General features: G+C 44.0%; 1 protein-coding gene across 10 annotated transcripts in view; it reads left to right on the forward strand.

Annotated features, from left to right (window-relative positions):
• Positions 1-677: 677 nt before the first annotated feature.
• Positions 678-23483, forward strand: part of LOC137437900 (prestin) — a 74528-nt gene continuing 51722 nt past the window's right edge. For 2 of the 10 annotated variants that reach the window (XM_068132616.2, XM_068132614.2), the window contains exons 1-2: positions 678-902; positions 17265-17430. In XM_068132616.2, coding sequence (XP_067988717.2) covers positions 17267-17430 — 164 coding nt within the window. In that variant the 5' untranslated portion in view covers positions 678-902; positions 17265-17266. Of the gene's footprint in view, positions 903-934; positions 1192-16870; positions 17124-17264; positions 17431-23483 lie in introns of those variants that run through there. The other 8 variants (XM_078766773.1, XM_078766769.1, XM_078766774.1 and 5 more) reach the window with 8 other exon arrangements.

A 23483-nucleotide genomic window follows, 5' to 3' on the forward strand; every position in this document is an offset into this window, starting at 1 on the left:
TGCCTATTCAGATCTACCTAGCTCTAGATATTGTTCTACCAAATTCATAACAATATATATATATATATATATATATATATATATATATATATATATATATATATATATATATATATATATATATATATATATATATATATATATATATATACATATATATATATATATACATATATATATATATATACATATATATATATATATTATATATATTACATATATATATATATATATATATATATATATATATATATATATATATATATGTGTGTGTGTGTATGTTATACACACATACACACGCTTTATTCTAAAGCTAATAATTATCGATTTGGAACAACGTTCCAGGTTGTAAACCGTCATGACCGTTAATTATAAAAATGTCCTTTAGCTGTACTTGGCGCTTCATGTGGCGTTTCCAACAAAACAATTTTGATTATATTCCATGGCGCGCAGCAGGAACTCTTTAGGATTAGGATAGACCGTGATACTGATGGGCACGGAAGGAGCGACATTTTACATCCTAATTGCGACAGACATGAAATATGTAATATATGTTTGTGAAGTGGAACATGCTGTCGTTTGATTTAAAAAGAAAGCATCAGCTTTCCACACCCCCAACCTAAAAAGCGCAACACAAGTGCACAACCAACAAAACAACAAACGTAGCACCCAGAGGCAGAGGAAGAAGAAGACGAACTAACAGAAGAAGAAGAAGAAGAAGGCGGCGACATTTTTTTTGGAGCCGTTTGGAGAATCCGAAATTAGAATCGGGTTTGTTCCTTGGGACTGCAGACTGATTTCTTGTGGAGAATTATTATTATTATTATTATTATTTTGTTGGACAAACCAACAAGTTAGGAACCATTTTTGAACCATGGCCTGATGTGCTGAACCTACGAACGGTAAGAACCACTATTGGCTACCCGGAGGGGGTTTCGCTTGAGGTTATCCGGAGCGGGAGGGGGTGTGTGGAGTCGGGGAGGAGGGGTAGAGGAGGAAGACCGTTATCCCGATTCATGTTGGACAGCGCACGGACGGCCCGGTGTGTAGTTTGTCAAACCGCGGTATCATTTATTCATATTAATATTATACATGTTCCGGTACGTAGTTTGTACCGGTAGCAGTTCTCGTACAGGAAGGATACAATATCACGATCAGTATGTACAAGACATTTAAAGGACCTGCGCTCGAGTACGTGAAGTACAATCCCCCGAAACGCGATGTGAACACGGTACTGTGGTCTGGGTAGTACTCGTAGGGGTGGAAGTTGGTAGTAGTAGTAGTAGTACTACTAGTACTACTATTACTATTACTACTACTATTACTTATTGCACTACTAGTACTATAAGTACTAGTACTACTACTACTTGGTGTACAGTACGAACTGTGCCTCGGTTAATGTCATGTGAGCAATACCATCTATTTAGTACGTACGTGTGGAAGGTGGTTTGGGAGAGGTCATGGTTCTGGTGAGCGTGTAAGGTGTGAAGGGGAAGGTCATGTTTTGATTGGGTATGGGTGGTGATGGAGATGGTTGTGTTTGGACTTGTGTGAAGAGGGTGGGGGTGCGGTGACCACGGTGCTGGTATGTGTGTATGGTGGGGTTAGGGTGGGGGTGGAAGGCGATGTCTTGGTTTTTTGTATACAAGGTCAAGGCTCATGGAAGAGTTACAGCATAGCATGGATAGATAGAGAGAGATCGATTGAATGAATGAATGAATGATTACATAGAGGGACACTTTGACAAGTATGGGATGGAGGAGGGTGCAGAGGAGGACGCATGGGGGTGGATAAGAAGTACACAGAGGCAAACTCGTATAAGGGAAAAATTGGAAAGGGGAGGGGCGAGGTTAGAAAAGATCATGGTTTGGGATTGGGGACGATATGCCAAGGTAGTGAACAGCTGTCTTGAAGACCTGCAGGTAAGAATAAGGTTGAAAGGGATGTAGAAGTTGATTCCACTGATGGGGAAAAGAGGACCAAATGAGTGGAGGTGAGCAGTGTTTCTGGATTTAGGTAGTTTTACCAGAAGGGGTTGATGGTGCCTGGCGGACCTTGTGTGCCCTGCAGAAACCTGGAGTGGGGATGGGGGTGGGGGGGGGGATTGCATGGAAAGACCTGTCTGTGATGATGAAGTGGTACACCCATAGACTCGGCTTCATCACGGGAGATTCAAATAATCGTGAAGGCCTTGGTTTCCATGGTGTCAAGCTGAGTAAGGCGTGAGCAGTACTCCACCAAAACAGTTCTGGTCTGTGCATATGGAGATATTTGGGGGAGCGAGATCGTTGGCAATACAAGGAACCTTGATGCAGGAGGAGACCATTTGGCCCATGAAGCCTGCTCTACATCAATATCAATACCACGTTAATTCAATGTATCAGTTTATCGAATGACATTCACGGGGGTGAGGGAGGGTTGAGACAGGTGGATGAGTAGTGATTTTGGAGAAGTGCGGCCGCAGGCACAGACATCACCAGGGTGTTCTATTTTGTGGCATTGGCAGGCATTCCAACTCGCCCACAAGAACAACTATCCACTTTTTTGAAATTCCAACTTCTTTCCTGGAAGTCCTTGCAGTGTCCATATGTTTTATACCTCTCCCAGCTCCCCCCAAGCCCTCTCCCTCCCACAGTTCTCGTGATGTCCCTGCTCTCAAATGTTGTGTTTGTGTCCTTCCCCCTCTCTCCCCATCTTGTCTACCGCTCCCCTTATTTTGTGTTTTATGTGTCGGTTTGACTTTTTGTGTGATTAATGTTCGCACTTTCACGAGCCTCGATCTTGTATCCCCAAAAAAAAAACTAGTTCCTACAAGTCTGCACGAGGAAATCAGTAGAGGATGCGTATGCATAAACTCCCGTGGTAACAGGAAGTAAAGCTCACTGGACTTGCGAAGGTCAGAAAAATAGTGCTTCCTGTTTCCCATTTAATGCTGAAGAAGAACTGGTATTGTTTCTCATTAAGAGAGATGCCAGATAGTCCAAAAACCAATGGTCAAAAGGGACCCAGAGATTGGCGGACATAGCACATCCAGTATTCATAAGGTTTGACGTCATATTCAATTAGTTGGGTATTAGGCTTGTCTTGAGACCTGTGGTACACCAGAATTGTAGTATCGCTTACCAGAACAGACAGACAGACGGAGGCTTTTCCATAACTACCCACAAGTGGCAGTCTGAGTAGTGACTACATTTATTGTGTCAAATAGGAGGCACAAGTCCGTGCCGGTGTATACATCAGTATAGTCAGGTTCACTATGTTTTTTCGTTCAAAATCATGGTAGATTAGCAAACCTATACATTTTTGGAAACGTTATTACATGGAAAATCTGAAAATCAATGTTTACATTTGCCAATTCCGACCAATTCGATTCGACCAATTCGATTCGACCAATCGACCAATTCGACCAATCGACCAATTCCATTCGACCAATTCGACCATTCGACCAATCGCTTCGATCGACCATTCGACCATTCGACCAATTCGATCGATTCGATTCGATTCGATTCATCGAATTCGATTCGATCGACCATTCGACCAATTCGATTTGCCAATCAATTTGACCGACCTTTGCTTGTGTGGAACGGACTGTGAAAACGATGCGGACTATATTGTCGGATACGACACACAGGACAGTGATGAGGAACTCTAAATGGCATATTCTGTAATCGTGTATGTTTGATGCCATTGACTGCCTGTGTATATTTTGTCATTGACTGCCTGTGTAGATGTGAAGTTATACTGACTGCATGTGTATATATGATTTTGCTGACTGCCTGTGTCTGTTTGGTGATATGAATTATTGTGACACATTTTGATGTTATTAACTGCCTGTACAAAATGATAACATGTATTTGATTGTGCAACTTATCGCGAATATAAAGACAGCATTTTGCAATTCAAAACCTTTGATTCGTGTCTTACCATTCCCCATAGCACTAATTTGATACTTTCATTGGATTCCTTGTCCCTGAAAATATAGGTTTAGTATATTTTTAAAAGTTTTTAGGGTAATTAGAGGCAGAAATAGAACAAAATATGTATTTTACAATGGCCATTTTGAAAATCCAAAATGGCCGCCATACAGGTATCTCTCCAAATGTAAACATTGATTTTTAGTTTCCTTATGCTATAACCTTTCCAAAAATGTATAGGTTTGCTAATCTACCATGATTTTGAACGAAATATAATTTATTGACATAGTGAACCTGACTAGTAACTGCTCATCACGTCTTCAGCAAAGATGGAAGATAATATCAGCAATACCGATTTTAGATGTCAAAAATAGGGGCAATGCCCCTGGGTTCACCTGGTATAACAAGTGAACCACTGGTAGGTGTGGATGAAGCGCATAATATGTAACAGAGAAGAAAAAAAATACCTATTTTAGGGGTCGAACCCCTGATTTTTTTCTTTTTTTGTTGTTACGCCATGAACAACCTTTAATAGATCACGGGTGATGATGGTTTGGGTCATGTTTCATCGAGATCATGTGTGTAGATTTTGAGAAGAAAGCAAATATCTGTTTTGGGAGGGGTAAAACCCCCCACAGGCCCCTTAGGGGCCGAGACCATGATTTTGTTTCCCTGTCGTGCACAAACGTTGGTACATCAAGGGTGATGCAGGTTGTGGTCAATTGTCATTGAAATTGTGTGTGTAGTTTTGGAGAAGAGGGCAAATACTTATTTCGGGAGGGGGGGTCAAACCCTCCCCTCACCCCTCCCTCCCCCCTAGATCCCCATAATCAGCGCAGATTTTGATGTTGTCAATACATCTGGCATCAGTTATGAAGCTTGTGCCCAACTTTCATCAAAATCGTGTGTTTGGTTCAAGCGATAATGACTGAAGTGTTTACAGACTCACTGACTGACTTACCTACGGACACTGCTCTTTTGCATAATCTCACCGGACTAAAGCACAGGTGAGCTAATAACATTAATATGGGCGAAATTATCGGATATGCCTGAGAAAATCACAGAAAATTGTTGAAATTTAAAAATCTTTCGGTTTCCACATTGTATTTCTTTGCTTTGCAGTAAAACAAAACAAAAAAAGCTAAAAAAATTACTAAATCTTCGCTTATTCCACACAGAAATCCTAAAATGGCCCGGACAATATTATTGGCACCTTTTAGAAGTTGTTAGAAATAATTAGATTTCAAGCAGGTGATTCTTCTTTACTTTGGCATTAAACTCACCTGTGGTGAGTTGCAGGTTCCTGCAATATAAAAATTACTCATTCAACCAGTTTGGGCTGGTGTTGGGCTGGCGGCTCGGGTGCCGGCTTAGGATCCTACGATCCTGGGTTCGAATCCCGGTCGATCGCTGAATTAACGCCAGGGGGGTTGACTCAGCCTGTCATCCCTCCGAGGTCGGCTAATTGAGTACCAGTTCACTGGTAATTCCCTGTTTGGCGTTAAAGACGGCAAAAAGGGTTGGCGTCAGGAAGGGCATCCGGCCGTAAAACATTGCTTCAAAAAGGGGACCGAAAAACAACAACAACCACGGTTCCCGGAAAAGGCCAACCCCTGCTTTGCGGGGAAAAATGGCCTCTAAAGGTGGTTATTTTTTTTTTTATAACCAGTTTGAATGGAGAAAAGGAGTCGTTCTGCTGTTTTGTGTCACTGTGTGTACCGCAATGAGCATGGATAAAAGAAAGAAAACCAGAGAATTGTCTGAGGAGGTCAGACACAAGATTGTAGCCAATCATTGGCAATCTCAAGGCTACAAGTCCATCTCCAGAGACCTTGATTTTCCTGTGTCCACCATATGCAATGTTATCAGGAGGGTTAGCGCCCATGGCACTGTAGCCAACTCCCTGACGGTGGACGCAAGAGAAAACTTTATCGAAGATTGCAGTGAAGGATTGTTTGAATGGTGGAGAAAGCAGCTCGATCAACTGCCAAACAGATTCAAACTGACCTTCGGACACAAGGTACGACAGTTTCAACTCGCACCATCCGTCACCAACTCAATGAAAGTGGGTTCTATGGTAGGAGACCCAGGAGGACCCCACTGCTGAGAGAGAGACATAAGAAAGCCCGACTGGAGTTTGCCAAAACACACATGAACAAGCCAAAACACTTCTGGGAGAATGTCCTGTGGACAGATGAGACCAAATTAGAGCTTTTTTGTAAAGCACATCATCTCTATGTTTACAGTAAAACAAAATGAAGCCTTCAAAGAAAAGAACACCTTCCCTATAGTCAAACATGGAGGAGGTTCAGTGATGTTTTGGGGTTGCTGTGCTGCCTCTGACACTGGGTGCCTTGAATGTGTGCATGGCATCATTACATCAGGAGATTACCAAGGCAATTTGGAGCGCAATGTTCAACCCAGTGTCAGAAAGCTGGGTCTACGTCGAAGGTCATAGGTCTTGCATCAGGACAATGACCCCAAACACACTTCAAAAAGCACCCAGGAAAGGTTGAAGCCAAAACGCTGGGCTGTTCTGAAGTGGCCAGCAATGAGTCCAGATCTAAATCCCATTGAACACCTGTGGGGAGATTTGAAAGCAGCAGTTGGGAGAAGGTACCTTCAAATCTGGGAGAACTGGAGCAGTTTGCACAATAAGAGTGGGTCAAACTGCCAGAAGAGAGGTGGAGGAAGCTCATTCATGGCTATAGGAAGCGCTTGACTGTAGTTATTTTGTCCAAAGGCCGTGCTACCAAATATTAAGTCTCGGGTGTCAATAATTTAGTCAATACCATTTCTTTTTCTTTTCTGATTGGAAAGGATATATTAAGCTCTGAATCAAAAACAAAGGTTCTGTCATATTAACAGTGAAATAAAGAATTGTTATTTGAAAAATATGCAAGAGTGCCAATATTTTTGGCCACGACTGTGTGTGTGTGTGTGTGTGTGTGTGTGTGTGTGTGTGTGTGTGTGTGTGTGTGTGTGTGTGTGTGTGTGTGTGTGTGCGCGTGTGTGTGTGTGCGTGCGTGCGTGTGTGCGTGCGTGCGTGTGTGTGTGTGTGTGTGTGTGCGTGTGTGTGTATATATGTATACTAGCTTGGCTCGGCTCGCTGAGCTCACCTCACCACGCGTCGTTACTGAGGAGCGGGCTTATTTTAGCTGAGGATAATGACTGTACCTGAGTTGTTGTGTTGTGTTGTACCTCACCACCAAGTAATTGAAAACACCTCACAGCCACGAAACACGGAATTAAAAACACCTCACAGCCACAAAACAAGTAATTGAAAACACCTCACAGCCACAAAACAAGTAATTGAAAACACCTCACAGCCACGAAACACGTAATTAAAAACACCTCACAGCCACAAAACAAGTAATTGAAAACACCTCACAGCCACAAAACAAGTAATTGAAAACACCTCACAGCCACGAAACACGTAATTAAAAACACCTCACAGCCACAAAACAAGTAATTGAAAACACCTCACAGCCACAAAACAAGTAATGGAAAACACCTCACAGCCATGAACCACGTAATTAAAAACACCTCACAGCCACAAAACAAGTAATTGAAAACACCTCACAGCCACAAAACAAGTAATTAAAAACACCTCACAGCCACAAAACAAGTAATTGAAAACACCTCACAGCCATGAAACACGTAATTAAAAACACCTCACAGCCACAAAACAAGTAATTGAAAACACCTCACAGCCACGAAACACGTAATTAAAAACACCTCACAGCCATGAAACACGTAATTAAAAACACCTCACAGCCACAAAACAAGTAATTGAAAACACCTCACAGCCACGAAACAAGTAATTAAAAACACCTCACAGCCACAAAACAAGTAATTGAAAACACCTCACAGCCACGAAACATGAAATTAAAAACACCTCACAGCCACGAAACAAGTAATTAAAAACACCTCACAGCCACGAAACACGAAATTAAAAACACCTCACAGCCACGAAACAAGTAATTAAAAACACCTCACAGCCACAAAACAAGTAATTGAAAACACCTCACAGCCACGAAACACGTAATTAAAAACACCTCACAGCCACAAAACAAGTAATTGAAAACACCTCACAGCCATGAAACACGTAATTAAAAACACCTCACAGCCACGAAACAAGTAATTAAAAACACCTCACAGCCACGAAACACGAAATTAAAAACACCTCACAGCCACGAAACACGAAATTAAAAACACCTCACAGCCACAAAACACGGAATTAAAAACATCTCACAGCCACGAAACACGAAATTAAAAACACCTCACAGCCACGAAACAAGTAATTAAAAACACCTCACAGCCACGAAACACGAAATTAAAAACACCTCACAGCCACGAAACAAGTAATTAAAAACACCTCACAGCCACGAAACACGAAATTAAAAACACCTCACAGCCACGAAACACGGAATTAAAAACACCTCACAGCCACGAAACAAGTAATTAAAAACACCTCACAGCCACGAAACAAGTAATTAAAAACACCTCACAGCCACGAAACACGAAATTAAAAACACCTCACAGCCACGAAACAAGTAATTAAAAACACCTCACAGCCACGAAACACGAAATTAAAAACACCTCACAGCCACAAAACAAGTAATTAAAAACATCTCACAGCCACGAAACACGAAATTAAAAACACCTCACAGCCACGAAACAAGTAATTAAAAACACCTCACAGCCACGAAACACGAAATTAAAAACACCTCACAGCCACGAAACACGGAATTAAAAACACCTCACAGCCACAAAACAAGTAATTGAAAACACCTCACAGCCATGAAACACGTAATTAAAAACACATCACAGCCACAAAACAAGTAATTGAAAACACCTCACAGCCACGAAACACGTAATTAAAAACACCTCACAGCCACAAAACAAGTAATTGAAAACACCTCACAGCCACGAAACACGGAATTAAAAACACCTCACAGCCATGAAACACGGAATTAAAAACACCTCACAGCCACAAAACAAGTAATTGAAAACACCTCACAGCCACGAAACACGGAATTAAAAACACCTCACAGCCATGAAACACGAAATTAAAAACACCTCACAGCCACGAAACAAGTAATTGAAAACACCTCACAGCCACGAAACACGGAATTAAAAACACCTCACAGCCATGAAACACGAAATTAAAAACACCTCACAGCCACAAAACAAGTAATTAAAAACACCTCACAGCCACGAAACACGGAATTAAAAACACCTCACAGCCACGAAACAAGTAATTAAAAACACCTCACAGCCACGAAACACGGAATTAAAAACACCTCACAGCCACAAAACACGGAATTAAAAACACCTCACAGCCACGAAACAAGTAATTAAAAACACCTCACAGCCACAAAACACGAAATTAAAAACACCTCACAGCCACAAAACACGGAATTAAAAACACCTCACAGCCACGAAACAAGTAATTAAAAACACCTCACAGCCACGAAACACGAAATTAAAAACACCTCACAGCCACGAAACTAAAAACACCTCACAGCCACAAAACATGGAATTAAAAACACCTCACAGCCACGAAACATGAAATTAAAAACACCTCAGCCGCGAAACAAGTAATTAAAAACACCTCACAGCCACGAAACACAAAATTAAAAACACCTCACAGCCACGAAACACGGAATTAAAAACACCTCACAGCCACGAAACACGAAATTAAAAACACCTCACAGCCACGAAACAAGTAATTAAAAACACCTCACAGCCACGAAACACGGAATTAAAAACACCTCACAGCCACGAAACACGAAATTAAAAACACCTCACAGCCACGAAACAAGTAATTAAAAACACCTCACAGCCACGAAACACGGAATTAAAAACACCTCACAGCCACGAAACAAGTAATTAAAAACACCTCACAGCCACGAAACACGAAATTAAAAACACCTCACAGCCACGAAACACGAAATTAAAAACACCTCACAGCCACGAAACAAGTAATTAAAAAGACCTCACAACCACGAAACATGGAATTAAAAACACCTCACAGCCATGAAACATGAAATTAAAAACACCTCACAGCCACAAAACAAGTAATTACAAACACCTCACAGCCACGAAACATGGAATTAAAAACACCTCACAGCCACGAAACAAGTAATTAAAAACACCTCACAGCCACGAAACACGAAATTAAAAACACCTCACAGCCACGAAACACGGAATTAAAAACACCTCACAGCCATGAAACACGAAATTAAAAACACCTCACAGCCACAAAACAAGTAATTAAAAACACCTCACAGCCACGAAACACGGAATTAAAAACACCTCACAGCCACAAAACAAGTAATTAAAAACACCTCACAGCCACGAAACACGGAATTAAAAACACCTCACAGCCACGAAATTAAAAACACCTCACAGCCACGAAACACGGAATTAAAAACACCTCACAGCCATGAAACACGAAATTAAAAACACCTCACAGCCACAAAACAAGTAATTAAAAACACCTCACAGCCACGAAACACGGAATTAAAAACACCTCACAGCCACGAAACACGGAATTAAAAACACCTCAAAGCCACGGAAACAAAAGTTTGAGGGAGTCGTTAAGTGACAACACAGACTCTGCCCAGATGTGTCGATTATCTTCTATCTATAATTCCACTAATCTCTGTCTGTGTGTGTGTATGCGACCGCTGTTTCTCGACAACTACCGGTCCGATATACTTGAAACTTGCCAGGTATATTGCTGGGGACCCGAGGATGTGCCTTTTCAAGGTTTCATATTAATCGGACAAGTAGTTACCGAGCTATGTCCAAAAAACGATTCAACCAATCAGAGAGCAGCGAGCTATCACGTGTGCCGAACGTGCCGAACAGACTCTGCCTCGGACGGCACATTTGAGAGCGTATTCATTTATTTCACGTTGGCAAACTATGTTGGCGTTAAACTATGTTTTAAAACTAATTAAAACTACTTTGCGATTCATCGTAACTGCGATTCGTAACTGCCGTTCGCTTTGGCTTTGCGAATGGACCAAACCATTTCATGTAAATAGAGGGGGGGGGATTGTCACCGTACTCGCAAGCCGTTCGCTTTGGACCAAACCATTTCATGTAAATAGAGGGGGGGGATATAATTTTAGATATAGATATAGTACGGGCATGCCCTAGTATAGATAAATGACTGTACCCGAGTTGCTGTTTTGACATGGTTTAAACCAATTGTTACGTGGTCCTCCCGGTGACTACCTGGTCTCGGTGACCCCCGGACCGTGAGAGGAACTCCGTCAGAAAGATCTATTATTTATGCTCTTTCGTAACGCATAAATCTGAATTCCAATCAATAAGAAACCCCACACCAAGGATCCGGAATAATCAATGATATATTCCCCGAGCAATCAACAACCATCCACAATCAGCAATCAATAGTACAAAGATGTAAACTCATCTATAATAACTCTAAGATGGCCATCTTATACATTCCTCACGTGAGCCCCACTCCCGACTCCCTCCATTGTCAATGTCTCTCTCAATGTCTCCGTACTCCGGTAGTTCGATCTCCGCACGTGGGCGGTTGAACGGACCCTTCCTGACGTGCTTTCACCGGGCACGTCCCGTACCGGGAACAACGGCTGCAGCGCGCACCTCCTGGCCAAGCAAAGCGGGTACAGCAAAGCAGGCAAAGCAACACGCGGCTTGCCCAGCGCGCGCGGCCCAAGGTGCGACCCGTACGCAGCCTTGTAGACGGTGAGGCGAACTGTGCCAGCTGCTTGGTTCCGTGCACGAACCCACGGCGACTTGACGTGTCAAAGGGTAGTTACACGTCCCGGTAACTCCTCTCGCCAGACGGGCTTTTAAACGCCGATTCTGTTACGTTGCTCAATCGATACCGCTCGCGTCCGAGCTCGGCGAGGAAGAAGAAGAATCGTCGCTTCTCCAGGACCTCGTGTCTTTTCTTCTTCCGTTTCCGGTCTCCTTTTTCCCAGAAGGGCTCCTGACCCTTTAATCACAACAACCTTTAATCGAGTCCACATTGATAAGCAAAGACCTGAATAGTAATTCACATACATTCACATAAATATGTAACACTCCACCCCCTTCAAGAAAGAAAGTTTGAACCCAGCGAAAACTTTCTTTGCCGGCCAACTTGGATAAACAAACCAGATAACTCACCTCCCCCCCCCAACTCATCAGTTCCCCCCGGGCACAGTCATCACTTAAAAATAAAGCAACAAAATTTCACACAATCCCCTAGATTAATTCCCTCTGGACCAAGTGTCAACCACTTCTAGTTTCTCTTGAATGACGGTTAAGAGGTGGTGACCCAAAGCCCCCAAATTTAAACCTCTCTATAGCACTTTTTCGGGAGGCCCAGCGGAGTATTCCTACATGGACGCCTTAAGGAAGGTGGAGTTCACGGTTAGTCCGGGGAGGAAAGTTCATTACATGGACGCCTTTAAGAACGTGGAGTTCACGGTTAGTCCGTGCAGGAAAGTTCACTACCTGGACGCCTTTAAGAACGTGGCGTTCACGGTTAGTCAGTGTAGGAGCCTCGGCTCGGCGGCTCCCCCGTATATAGTGCTTCAACTTCTCCAGACTCCTAACAGTTACGGTGGGACCCCTTGTCCCAGCCGTTACCTGACTGGCGGTCTCCTTCTCGGCCAGTGCTCTGACATTCATTCTTTTGGGAGGTGCCGTAACTCTGGGAGCCTCCATAGTAATATCGGCTGCTGCCAACCCCAAAACTTCTGCCAAGTGGTCCTCTTCTGTAGACCTCTCGACGCCTACGAAATGCCTTCCCTACTGTTATGGTCCGACCCTTCAAATCCTTACCATTCCAATTCTTCTCTGCCTCTCTGGCGTCTCTTGTGCTTGCAAACGTGACAAAGCCGAACCCTCTTGACCGTTGCGTTTCCCTGTCTTTTACCACCCGCACTTCCACCAGCGGCCCATATCTGTTGAAGACAGAGGTCAGAACTTCTTCCTCTGTGTTGAAGTTCAGTCCCCCTACAAATAACTTGGAACTTTTGTCGCCATCCCGAGCTGGTGGGGTGTTATTTTCCCTGCTGTGCTCTTTACCAACCCTCGGGTTACCATAAATTTGCCCCCCGGCCAAATCATTTCCGATAATCACAGATACTCCCTCTACAGGAAGCGTGGCTTGTAAACCGACGGTGACCGGTCCTGACACCAAATCGGATTCCAAATGGATGACATGAAGTGGGGCACTAACACGGCCACCGATCCCTTGTAACCGAACACTATCACCAGTTGCGGTACTCTTTGACAATGGCAAAATGCCTTCAAGCATTAAGGATTGATGGGCTCCTGTGTCCCTCAAAACCCTAACCGGTCTTGGGTTAGTCAAGTCTCCCTTGAGTGAGACCAACCCCTCATAAATAAATGGTTGGTAACTCTTCTGTGGGCGATTTCTTACGTTTGCCATCGCATTCGGAGTTGTACTAGTCGGACTCCGCTCTGGGTCTTCCCTTTTCATGAGGTAACAACTGGACATCAAGTGTCCAGGTTTCTTGCAAAAAGCGCAAGTAGGCCCGGAGGAAAAACTCGTGGTCTGCCTCGGGCCCCCCGAAAAATAAGTTTGTCTTGGGCCCGCAGCCCTCTGATTTCGAACAGGTGGGGTATCCGCGTTGTCCCCATAATCCTCTTGAGGCCGCCGCCATGTATTGTCGTTCTCCGCACCTGCTGTTCCCCACCTCCCCTGCGGAGATCTAGGCGAGCAGTTAGGTTCGTGGACCCCTATCCGGTGTGTTAAGGCATAATCATCTGCCAGGGTGGCTGCGTCCCACAACTTCGGTACTTTCTTTTCCTGCAGGTACACTTTGATGTCCTCGTGGACACACTGTTGAAATTCCTCCACCAGCATCAGGTCACGCAATGCTTCGAAGTCGTTCCCGACTCCTTTTGACTAACACCACCGATCAAACATATTTTCTTTCACTCTGGCAAACTCCACATGGGTCTCACTCTCCCTCTTCCTGGCATTCCTGAATTTTTGCCGGTAAGCTTCCGGAACCAACTCATAGGCTTTGAGGATGTGCTTCTTCAATACCTCATAATCTGCACATTGGTCCATTGGTAGCGCCGAATAAATCTCTTGAGCTTTTCCCACCAGCACACTTTGCACTAGTATGGTCCAGGCCTCCTCCGGCCAGTTTAACTGTCGAGCCACTTTCTCAAAGTGTGGAAAAAATTTAGCGACTTCCTTTTCACTGAAGGGTGGAACCAGCCTCACATGTCTGCCCACATCCCAGGTGTTCTGGCTAGGTGTCGACCCCGTCAGCAAGGGTGGTACCTCTCCCCGTTCTCTCATTAAATCCAGCTCCTTGAATTTAATCTCTTGCTGAAGCGCCAGATCACGTTCCTTCAACTCCCTTTCGGCTTTTCTCTCCTCTGCTTCGAGTTCCCTGGCAGCTCTCCTCTCCTCTGCTTTTCTCCCTTCTAACCTTTCCTGGAGTTCTCGTTCCACTCTCCTTTCCTCTGCTTGTTTCTCTTCTCTCCTCTCTTCTGCTTTCCTTTCTTCTTCTGCTCTTTCCTTTTCTGCTTTCCTTTCTTCTTCTGCTCTTTCCTTTTCTGCTTTCCTTTCTTCTTCTTTGATCCGTTCCTGGCTCCGTAATTGCAACTCCAGTTTCCGGAGCTCAACGTCTTCTGGTTCTTCGGGTAGCCACTGCCAGGCTAACTCGTCCCATGTTCCTAATCCCACCATAGACTGTATCACCGTGGTCTGCAACTCTGCCTTCCTCAAATTAGTTCGGACCTCCAAGTTAAAATGTTTGGCCAATTTCAAGAGGTCCGACTTTATTAACGCTCGGAACTGTGCCTCACTCGGTGTTACCGCAAAGTTCTGTGCCACAAACGCCATGGTGCCTATCGTTAACACCTGTTAACCTTCACCCAAGACTTTACCCCCAATTTCCCCAAAAATTTACCAATTAATACTTAATTAATAAATTTTAATTAATAAAAATATTATTTTATTATTTTATACAATTTTAGATCCCGGACGAGCCCCCAATTCTGTTACGTGGTCCTCCCGGTGACTACCTGGTCTCGGTGATCCCCGGACCGTGAGAGGAACCCCGCCAGAAAGATCTATTATTTATGCTCTTTCGTAATGCATAAATCTGAATTCCAATCAATAAGAAACCCCACACCAAGGATCCGGAATAATCAATGATATATTCCCCGAGCAATCAACAACCATCCACAATCAGCAATCAATAGTACAAAGATGTAAACTCATCTATAATAACTCTAAGATGGCCATCTTATACATTCCTCACGTGAGCCCCACTCCCGACTCCCTCCATGGTCAATGTCTCTCTCAATGTCTCCGTACTCCGGTAGTTCGATCTCCGCACGTGGGCGGTTGAACGGACCCTTCCTGACGTGCTTTCACCGGGCACGTCCCGTACCGGGAACAACGGCTGCAGCGCGCACCTCCTGGCCAAGCAAAGCGGGTACAGCAAAGCAGGCAAAGCAACACGCGGCTTGCCCAGCGCGCGCAGCCCAAGGTGCGACCCGTACGCGGCCTTGTAGACGGTGAGGCGAACTGTGCCAGCTGCTTGGTTCCGTGCACGAACCCACGGCGACTTGACGTGTCAAAGGGTAGTTACACGTCCCGGTAACTCCTCTCGCCAGACGGGCTTTTAAACGCCGATTCTGTTACGTTGCTCAATCGATACCGCTTGCGTCCGAGCTCGGTGAGGAAGAAGAAGAATCGTCACTTCTCCAGGACCTCATGTCTTTTCTTCTTCCGTTTCCGGTCTCCTTTTTCCCAGAAGGGCTCCTGACCCTTTAATCACAACAACCTTTAATCGAGTCCACATTGATAAGCAAAGACCTGAATAGTAATTCACATACATTCACATAAATATGTAACACAATCATAATTCAAACAATCATAATGCACAAATGTATTTGTAATATACGTGATATCACATTTTATAAACAATTGAAGTTGGGAGAAAAAATTTTTGCCCAAAAAAATTCCAAAAGAAAAAAAAAGAAAATAGGAAAATTTTTCAAAAACAATACGCTTAGGACATACTGACGGGAGAGATATGTGCATTCCAGAAGTTTGGTACGATTTCACAAAAGTTTGAGAAAGTAGTTCAGTGACGAGACAAGACAGGACAACACAAGACAGGACAACACAGGACAGACACTGCACAGATATATATATATATATATATAGATATATATATAGTATCGACCTCTGGAAGTAAAATGCGAGTTTGAGCCAGGTTGTGCCCTTGAAATAACAGCAGGTGGGTTGACTCAGCCTATCATCCTTCCGAGGTTGGGAAAATGAGTACCAGCTTACTGGGGTAATGAGCCATTCGAGTATCCTGCGTCGGAGTGGCGACCCATCCAGGATTGTACCCTAAAGCCATAAAGTGTTCATAGGAGGTTCGTTGTAGTGAGGTGGTGATCATGGTATGTGCTACATTTAATTCTGTTAATGATGAATGAATGAGGGGGAAAAGGGGGTGGCTACGCACCACTTAAATTGAGCGCATCGAAGGTGCCTGCCTTTCCCATCGTGAGAAGGTAATCCTCATGTGGTGTGCCATCATCTGCTCGTGATCTTCAATATTGACCGGGAGCCCTCAGCTGGATCAGGATAATGTTCCATTTGGGTTTTCTATTATTAGTGTCGTACAAACAGGATGTAACGCGATGGAACATGGAGTTTGTGCTGGCATACAGGAAGGCATGCATGGTTACTCCCGTTTGTCTACGGGGAGAAAACGGTCTCATCAATTGTATTTTAAAAAATCTATTTCTGAGTTTCAGGTGCATGACTTGTCAAACGTCCAAGCAAATGGCTGTAGAAATGCTTCTTCTTTTGGTTTCCGGAACAACCTTGTCCAATCCAAGCATACACAGCCGAGCAGTTTTTAAGGAGAACATTTGTTTCTGCGACCGGAGTTAGTAAAATAGCATTTTAAAAACCCTTGGCTTGTGGGGAAGCCCTGGCTGAAAGTGATAGTTTCCTTCACCGTTTACTAAATTTGATCTCGAGTTCTTCTCTTTGCTCGGAACACGACCGGCTCTGAAAGCCGAATTAATGACCTCTTCATAATCGTCTTATCTTCTACCAAGCAAGTTGTTCAGGTGCCATGCTGGCATTTCCATTGGCAAATAGATGCGGTGGTGCCCACTTTCCCTTTGAGCCGCATTTGGGTAGGAATTAGACCTGTCCGGGATAGCTCACTTGCTTTTCACCAAAAGACATGGCCGTATGTTTAATGGATGCGATCAGGAGGCACCAAAGTTGACATAATTTTGCACCGACTGCTGTTTGTGCCTTTGCACGTGTGATAGACATGGAAGGCGGCAACGTGGTTGCGCCTTCTCTGCTTCGGCCAGCAACGGAGTTTCCCTACCACGTGGAGAGGCCGCTCATCACCCAGGCTGTCCTAGAAGAGGAATGTCCACGGCTTGCGCCAAATCGATTGTCATTGAGGACCTGCGCTGCCAACTCTCTACGGTATGGTACATTGCCATGTAACTGATCCATAGTACCAACATCATTTACTTATCTTGTGTTGCTCGATTATCAAATTATTTTGTCATTTACATTATTCCTGAAGTGTGGTTGTGCTGCTGATATTCGGGGCTATCATGATCAGACCCTCGTACTTAGGCCAGAGCTTTCCCTTTTGGCCATGGTACTGGCACGCAATGATCTGCTCTTTGGTTTTAATTTGTACAAGCAAATCGTCTAAATGTCGTCTAAATGTAGGCTTTTCCACATACCGTTACACCATCCACTGCGTAAAAGAGAAAAAAAAAAGAAAACACCTTTAGAGGCCATTTTTCCCTGCAAAGCGGAGGTTGGCCTTTTTCGGGCACCGTGGTTGTTGTTGTTTTTTGGTCCCCTTTTTGAAGCAATGTGTTACGGCCGGATGCCCTTCCTGCCGCCAACCCTGTTTGTCGCCTTTTACGACAAACAGGGAATTACCAGTGAACTGGTACTCGATTTGCCGACCTCGGAAGGATGACAGGCTGAGTCAACCCCCCTGGCGTTAATTCAGCGATCGACCGGGATTCGAACCCAGGATCCTAGGATCCCAAGCCGGTACCCTGACCGCTAAGCCAACACCAGGGCGTAAAAGAGAGGAATGACATTTTTGTTGTTTGATCCCATTGCATTTGATAAATGGAACCGAGACTGAAATATGGTGCCTCGATAATTATCTTTGTTACCCCACCTTTGTTACCCCATCTTTGTTCCTTTGTTGCCCCACCTTTGTTACCCCATCTTTGTTCTTTTGTTACCCCATCTTTGTTCCTTTGTTACCCCATCTTTTTTACCATCTGAAATATGGTACCACGATAATAATCTTTGTTACCCCACCCTCACCCCAACGAAGGTGGACGCATGTTGTTTTCACTCCTATTTGTATGTGAGCAGAATATCTCAAATGGTTATGGATGGATTCGGACAAAACTTTGAGGACATGTTGGATGTGTGACACGGACAAATTCATTCGATTTTGGTGCAAATCCCGATCTGGATTCGATAATTTTTTAAAGTGATTCTTCCCCATTGAGAGATGGGACCGAAACAATATCTAGCACGATATCGCAAAACGTTGTGGACGAGTTAGTCAGGTGACGAGAACAAGCTGATGAGACTTTTGGTTCAGGTCCCAATCCAGATCCAGCCTATCGGTGGGATACAAAAGGTAAACTGTGCAGTCTGGCAGAGGTATGTGCGCTTTAGTTAGATTTTGCATTCAAGGTGTCAAAATTCAGCTGAAAGTAGCATATTTTAGTTACTATAATAACTTGTGAACCGCTAACGGGATTTTGACCAAACATGGTGCAGGTATATACGACGGTGCAAAAATGAACTAATACGATTTTGGGGTCATAAGTCATGTGACCTTTAGCTGAAAGTAACGGATTTTTGGTTCCGATCTTTACAAAACTTGGTGCAAATTATTGTATTATGATGGGCATATGAATAGATTAGATTTTGGGTTCAAAGGATCAAAGGTCATGTGACCTTTAGCTGTGAATGTAGCAGCTTTTTCTTACCGATAAGGGATGGGATAAGGCCGGGAGTCTCCTTATAAATAAATGTGAAACATGCTTTGGTGCGCCTCTCTCTCAGCATTCTAAGCTGCATTATATTTCCTTGTATTCTATCCATTTTGCTCTTACACGAGCCCTTAGACGAGTTTGTTAGCTCTTACACAAGCCTCAATCTTGTATACAATAACCCCCCAAAAATGTGCATTTCCTTAGCTACTACTATGGCTCACCGAGCTCAAATACACACAAATGCATTATGCGAGTTGTGCTAAAATTATAATGCTATTTCTTAAGGGCCACTCCATCCATCAATAGAATACAGTTTAAAATTGCTGAAAAGAAAGTATTTTTTTAAAGCTTTATAAGCCCTTAAGTGATCCACTGTCAGGTCTTGTATTAAAAAAACTAATCTTGACATGATCCCCTCCCTAAGAAATATCAGAAGGCCTATATTATATAAAGGAAATTTACCACACACAAAGATAAAAAGAATATGGACAATTTTCTAACTTCTATCCCGTTGAGGTGTTGGCTTAGCGGTTAGGCTGCCAGCTTGGGATCCTGGGTTTGTATCCCGGTCGATCGCTGAATTAACGCCAGGGGGGTTGACTCAGCCTGTCATCCTTCCGAGATCGGCTAATTGAGTACCAGTTCACTGGTAATTCCCTGTGTGTCGTAAGGGGCGACCAACAGGGTTGGCAGCAGGAGGGCATCTGGCCATAAAACATTGCTTCAAAAAGGGGACCACGGTTCCTGAAGAAGGCAAAAATCCCTGCTCTGCGGGGGAAAATGGCCTCGAAAAGTTTTTATTTTATTTTTTATTTTAGCCTTTGAGGATTTGTGGCCTGCCGCAAGTCCACTTCTTCTTCAGTCCTTGACAAGCCATGTGAATGCAACAAAGATCCCTCCCCATCACGGTTGGCGTAGCATGAGAGTGATCCGCCATTTGCATTGGTTGACTCGGCCGGCAGCGAAGCATTGTGAAAGTTCACTAGTTCTTCAGCAAGATGACCAGATATTTGCGTTATTTCTTTGCTCGCTTGAAGTTTGTCAGGAGTACGTTTACCTCACCGGTGGTTTATATCTACGAGATGTCAATCATTCCACGGGAATTGTTCAGGATGTCGGTGCTTCCAAGATGGAATTTCCTTCACGCGTCTGGCGCAACAACCACCCTCAGGAGAGCCAGGAAACAATATCTCTCCGTTCTCAGGACAGAACTCTCTTATGTCTCCCTCTTCCAAATCCTGGTGGCGTCTGGTCAAATCTGTTTCTGGTGTTTGTTCCCCCTCCATCCCCTCCCTCACCTCAAACGGCCACATGGCTGACTCCACGCGTGAAAAAGCTGAATGCCTCAACTCTGTGTTTGCCTCTAAATATTGTGTCCCAAACCCATCCCTCTCTGTACCCACTGTACCCAGTCGTACCCAGCTGCTCCTGGACTCTGTGTCCTTTCCTCCTGACAAGGTGGAAAAGTTTCTGTCAACCCTCCACTCTGATTCTGCAACTGGACCTGACGGCATCAGCCCATGGGTCCTAAAATCTTGTTCTTCCGCTCTTTCACTCCCTCTCTCTGTTCTCTTCACACTCTCTTTTGCTCAAGGTCATCTGCCATCTGCCATCTGCTTGGAAATCTGCCAACATCACCGCTTTGCACAAAAAATGTGCAAAAACAGATCCCAGCAACTACAGACCAATCAGCCTTCTCTCAATTATCAGTAAAGTCATGGAATCCATCATTGCTTCAGATATGAAATCTTTCCTCTTCTCCAATGGCTTGATCTCTGATCATCAATTTGGTTTCAGACCTGGTCACTCTACTCTGGACATGCTGCTACTGCTTTCTCAGCAATGGATGGAGGTCCTCAATGCCAAACAGGAAATTAGAGCTGTCTCCCTTGACATATCACGTGCCTTCGATACGGTCTGGCACCCCGCTCTGCTCACCAAACTCTCCTCTGTTGGTATCCATGGAAATCTCCACGCATGGCTGGCGGACTTCCTCTCTAGTCGTAGTCAACGTGTGGCCCTGAATGGGTTTCTCTCATCTCCTCTTCCTGTTCAGGCTGGAGTTCCCCAAGGCAGTGTTCTGGGCCCTGTGCTTTTTCTGGTCTTCATCAATGATCTCTCCGACTCTCTTGAAAATCCTCTCGATCTCTTTGCTGATGACTCTACTCTCTGTCGCTCTATTCTTCATCCCTCAGATCAGCAGTCTGCAGCCTCCTCACTCTCTGCAGACCTGGACAAAATAACAGACTGGGCAAACAAGTGGAACATGTCTTTCAATCCTGACAAATCTCACACTCTTACGATGTCTCTCCAAAAAGACCGACTGGACAACCCTCCCATCTACTTTCTGAATAATCCTCTCCAAGAAGTTCTGTCACTCAAACTTTTGGGTCTCACTATCTGCCATGATCTTTCCTGGGAAAACCACATTTCAAATCTGGCCTCCAAAGCCAGTCGCCGACTGGGCATCCTCCGTCGTGCGAAGTCCTTCCTTGGCACACCTGAGCTCCTCACCACGTACAAGGCTTTCATCCGCAGCTCAATGGAATACTGCTCTCCCCTCTGGGCTGGTGCTCCTGCCTCACACCTAGCTCGTCTTCACGCTGTTGAAAGCAAAGCATTCAGAATCATTGGAATCTCCCGCGATGAAGCTAACTCCAAGGGCCTCTCACTCACTCACCGCAGGCAGGTTGGTGGTCTTTCCGTCTTCTACCGACTCCTCTCTGGCCTTGCCCGCCCAGCTCTCTCTGGGCTCTGTCCCGCAAATATTCCTACAGGTCGCACAAGATCTGCCTGCAACCCTCTTATGGTTAAACTGCCAAAATCAAGACTCTCTGCTCACCTTCACTCCTTCATTCCTCTTTTCTCCCGCCTCTGGAAGAAACTCCCTCACTCTCTTCAATCCCACTCCACCCTCCAGGTCTTTAAAACAGCTGTTCACCACCATCTCTTATCTTCCCCCATCCAAAACCTTGATCTTTTCTATCCCCGATAATTTCACCCCAATTCCACTGTTTGAAATACCAACTTCTGTCCTGGAAGTCCTTGGTGTCCTTGTGTTTTATACTTTTCCCACCCCCCCCCCCCTTCCCACGCCTCCTCCCCCCAAGCCCTCTCCCTCCCACACATCTCCCTGCTCTTAAATGTTGTGTGCTCTCAAGTGTTTGCGTGCTTCCCATTCTCTTGTCTTCCGCTCCCTCTTTTTATATATTTTGTTTGTCTGGTTGATTTGTTTGTGAAGTAAATGTCAGCTCTTTCACGAGCCTCGATTCAGTATACCAAAAAAAAAACAAAAAAAAAAAAACTAGTGCATAACCTCGAGTTGTGGGTAGGTCGCCAGATATTTGATCATCATACGGTCTTTATCCACTGTGGCCGCTTGCTTGTATTAAGAGGAAATGGTAGGAATGTGACCGCTCTCATTCACAGATATTTCTCATATTTCCCATATAGTCAGGTTCACTATGTCAATAAATTATATTTCGTTCAAAATCATGGTAGATTAGCAAACCTATACATTTTTGGAAAGGTTACAGCATAAGGAAACTAAAAATCAATGTTTACATTTGGAGAGATACCTGTATGGCGGCCATTTTGGATTTTCAAAATGGCCACTGTAAAATACATATTTTGTTCTATTTCTGCCTCTAATTACCCGAAAAACTTCTTAAAATATACTAAACCTATATTTTCAGGGACAAGGAATCCAATGAAAGTATCAAATTAGTGCTATGGGGAATGGTAAGACACGAATCAAAGGTTTTGAATTGCAAAATACTGTCTTTATATTCGCGATAAGTTGCATAATCAAATACATGTTATCATTTTGTACAGGCAGTTAATAACATCAAAATGTGTCACAATAATTCATATCACCAAACATACACAGGCAGTCAGCAAAATCATATGTACACATGCAGTCAGTATAACTTCACATCTACACGGGCAGTCAATGACAAAATATACACAGGCAGTCAATGGCATCAAACATACACGATTACAGAATATGCCATTTAGAGTTCGTCATCACTGTCCTGTGTGTCGTATCCGACAATATAGTCCGCATCGTTTTCACAGTCCGTTCCACACAAGCAAAGGTCGGTCAAATTGATTGGCAAATCGAATTGGTCGAATGGTCGAATGGAATTGGTCGATCGAAGCGATTGGTCGAATGGAATTGGTCGATTGGTCGAATCGAATTGGTCGGAATTGGCAAATGTAAACATTGATTTTCAGATTTTCCATGTAATAACGTTTCCAAAAATGTATAGGTTTGCTAATCTACCATGATTTTGAACGAAAAAACATAGTGAACCTGACTAATATTTTTGTTTCCCACACAATTATGTTTAACCATTTTGGAATTGCCTCACCAAGAGCCCCGTAATTCGGCTCCTTGTCTGGAAATGCATGCTCACACGCACAGACACAAGATGTGCTTCTCGTGTGGTGTGGGCATTGTCTCTATGATGGGTGTGCTTCGAGCTACCT

This window comes from Myxine glutinosa, chromosome 12, assembly GCF_964187855.1.
Source record: "Myxine glutinosa chromosome 12, kmMyxGlut1.1, whole genome shotgun sequence".
NCBI classification, from domain to species: Eukaryota; Metazoa; Chordata; class Myxini; order Myxiniformes; family Myxinidae; genus Myxine; species Myxine glutinosa.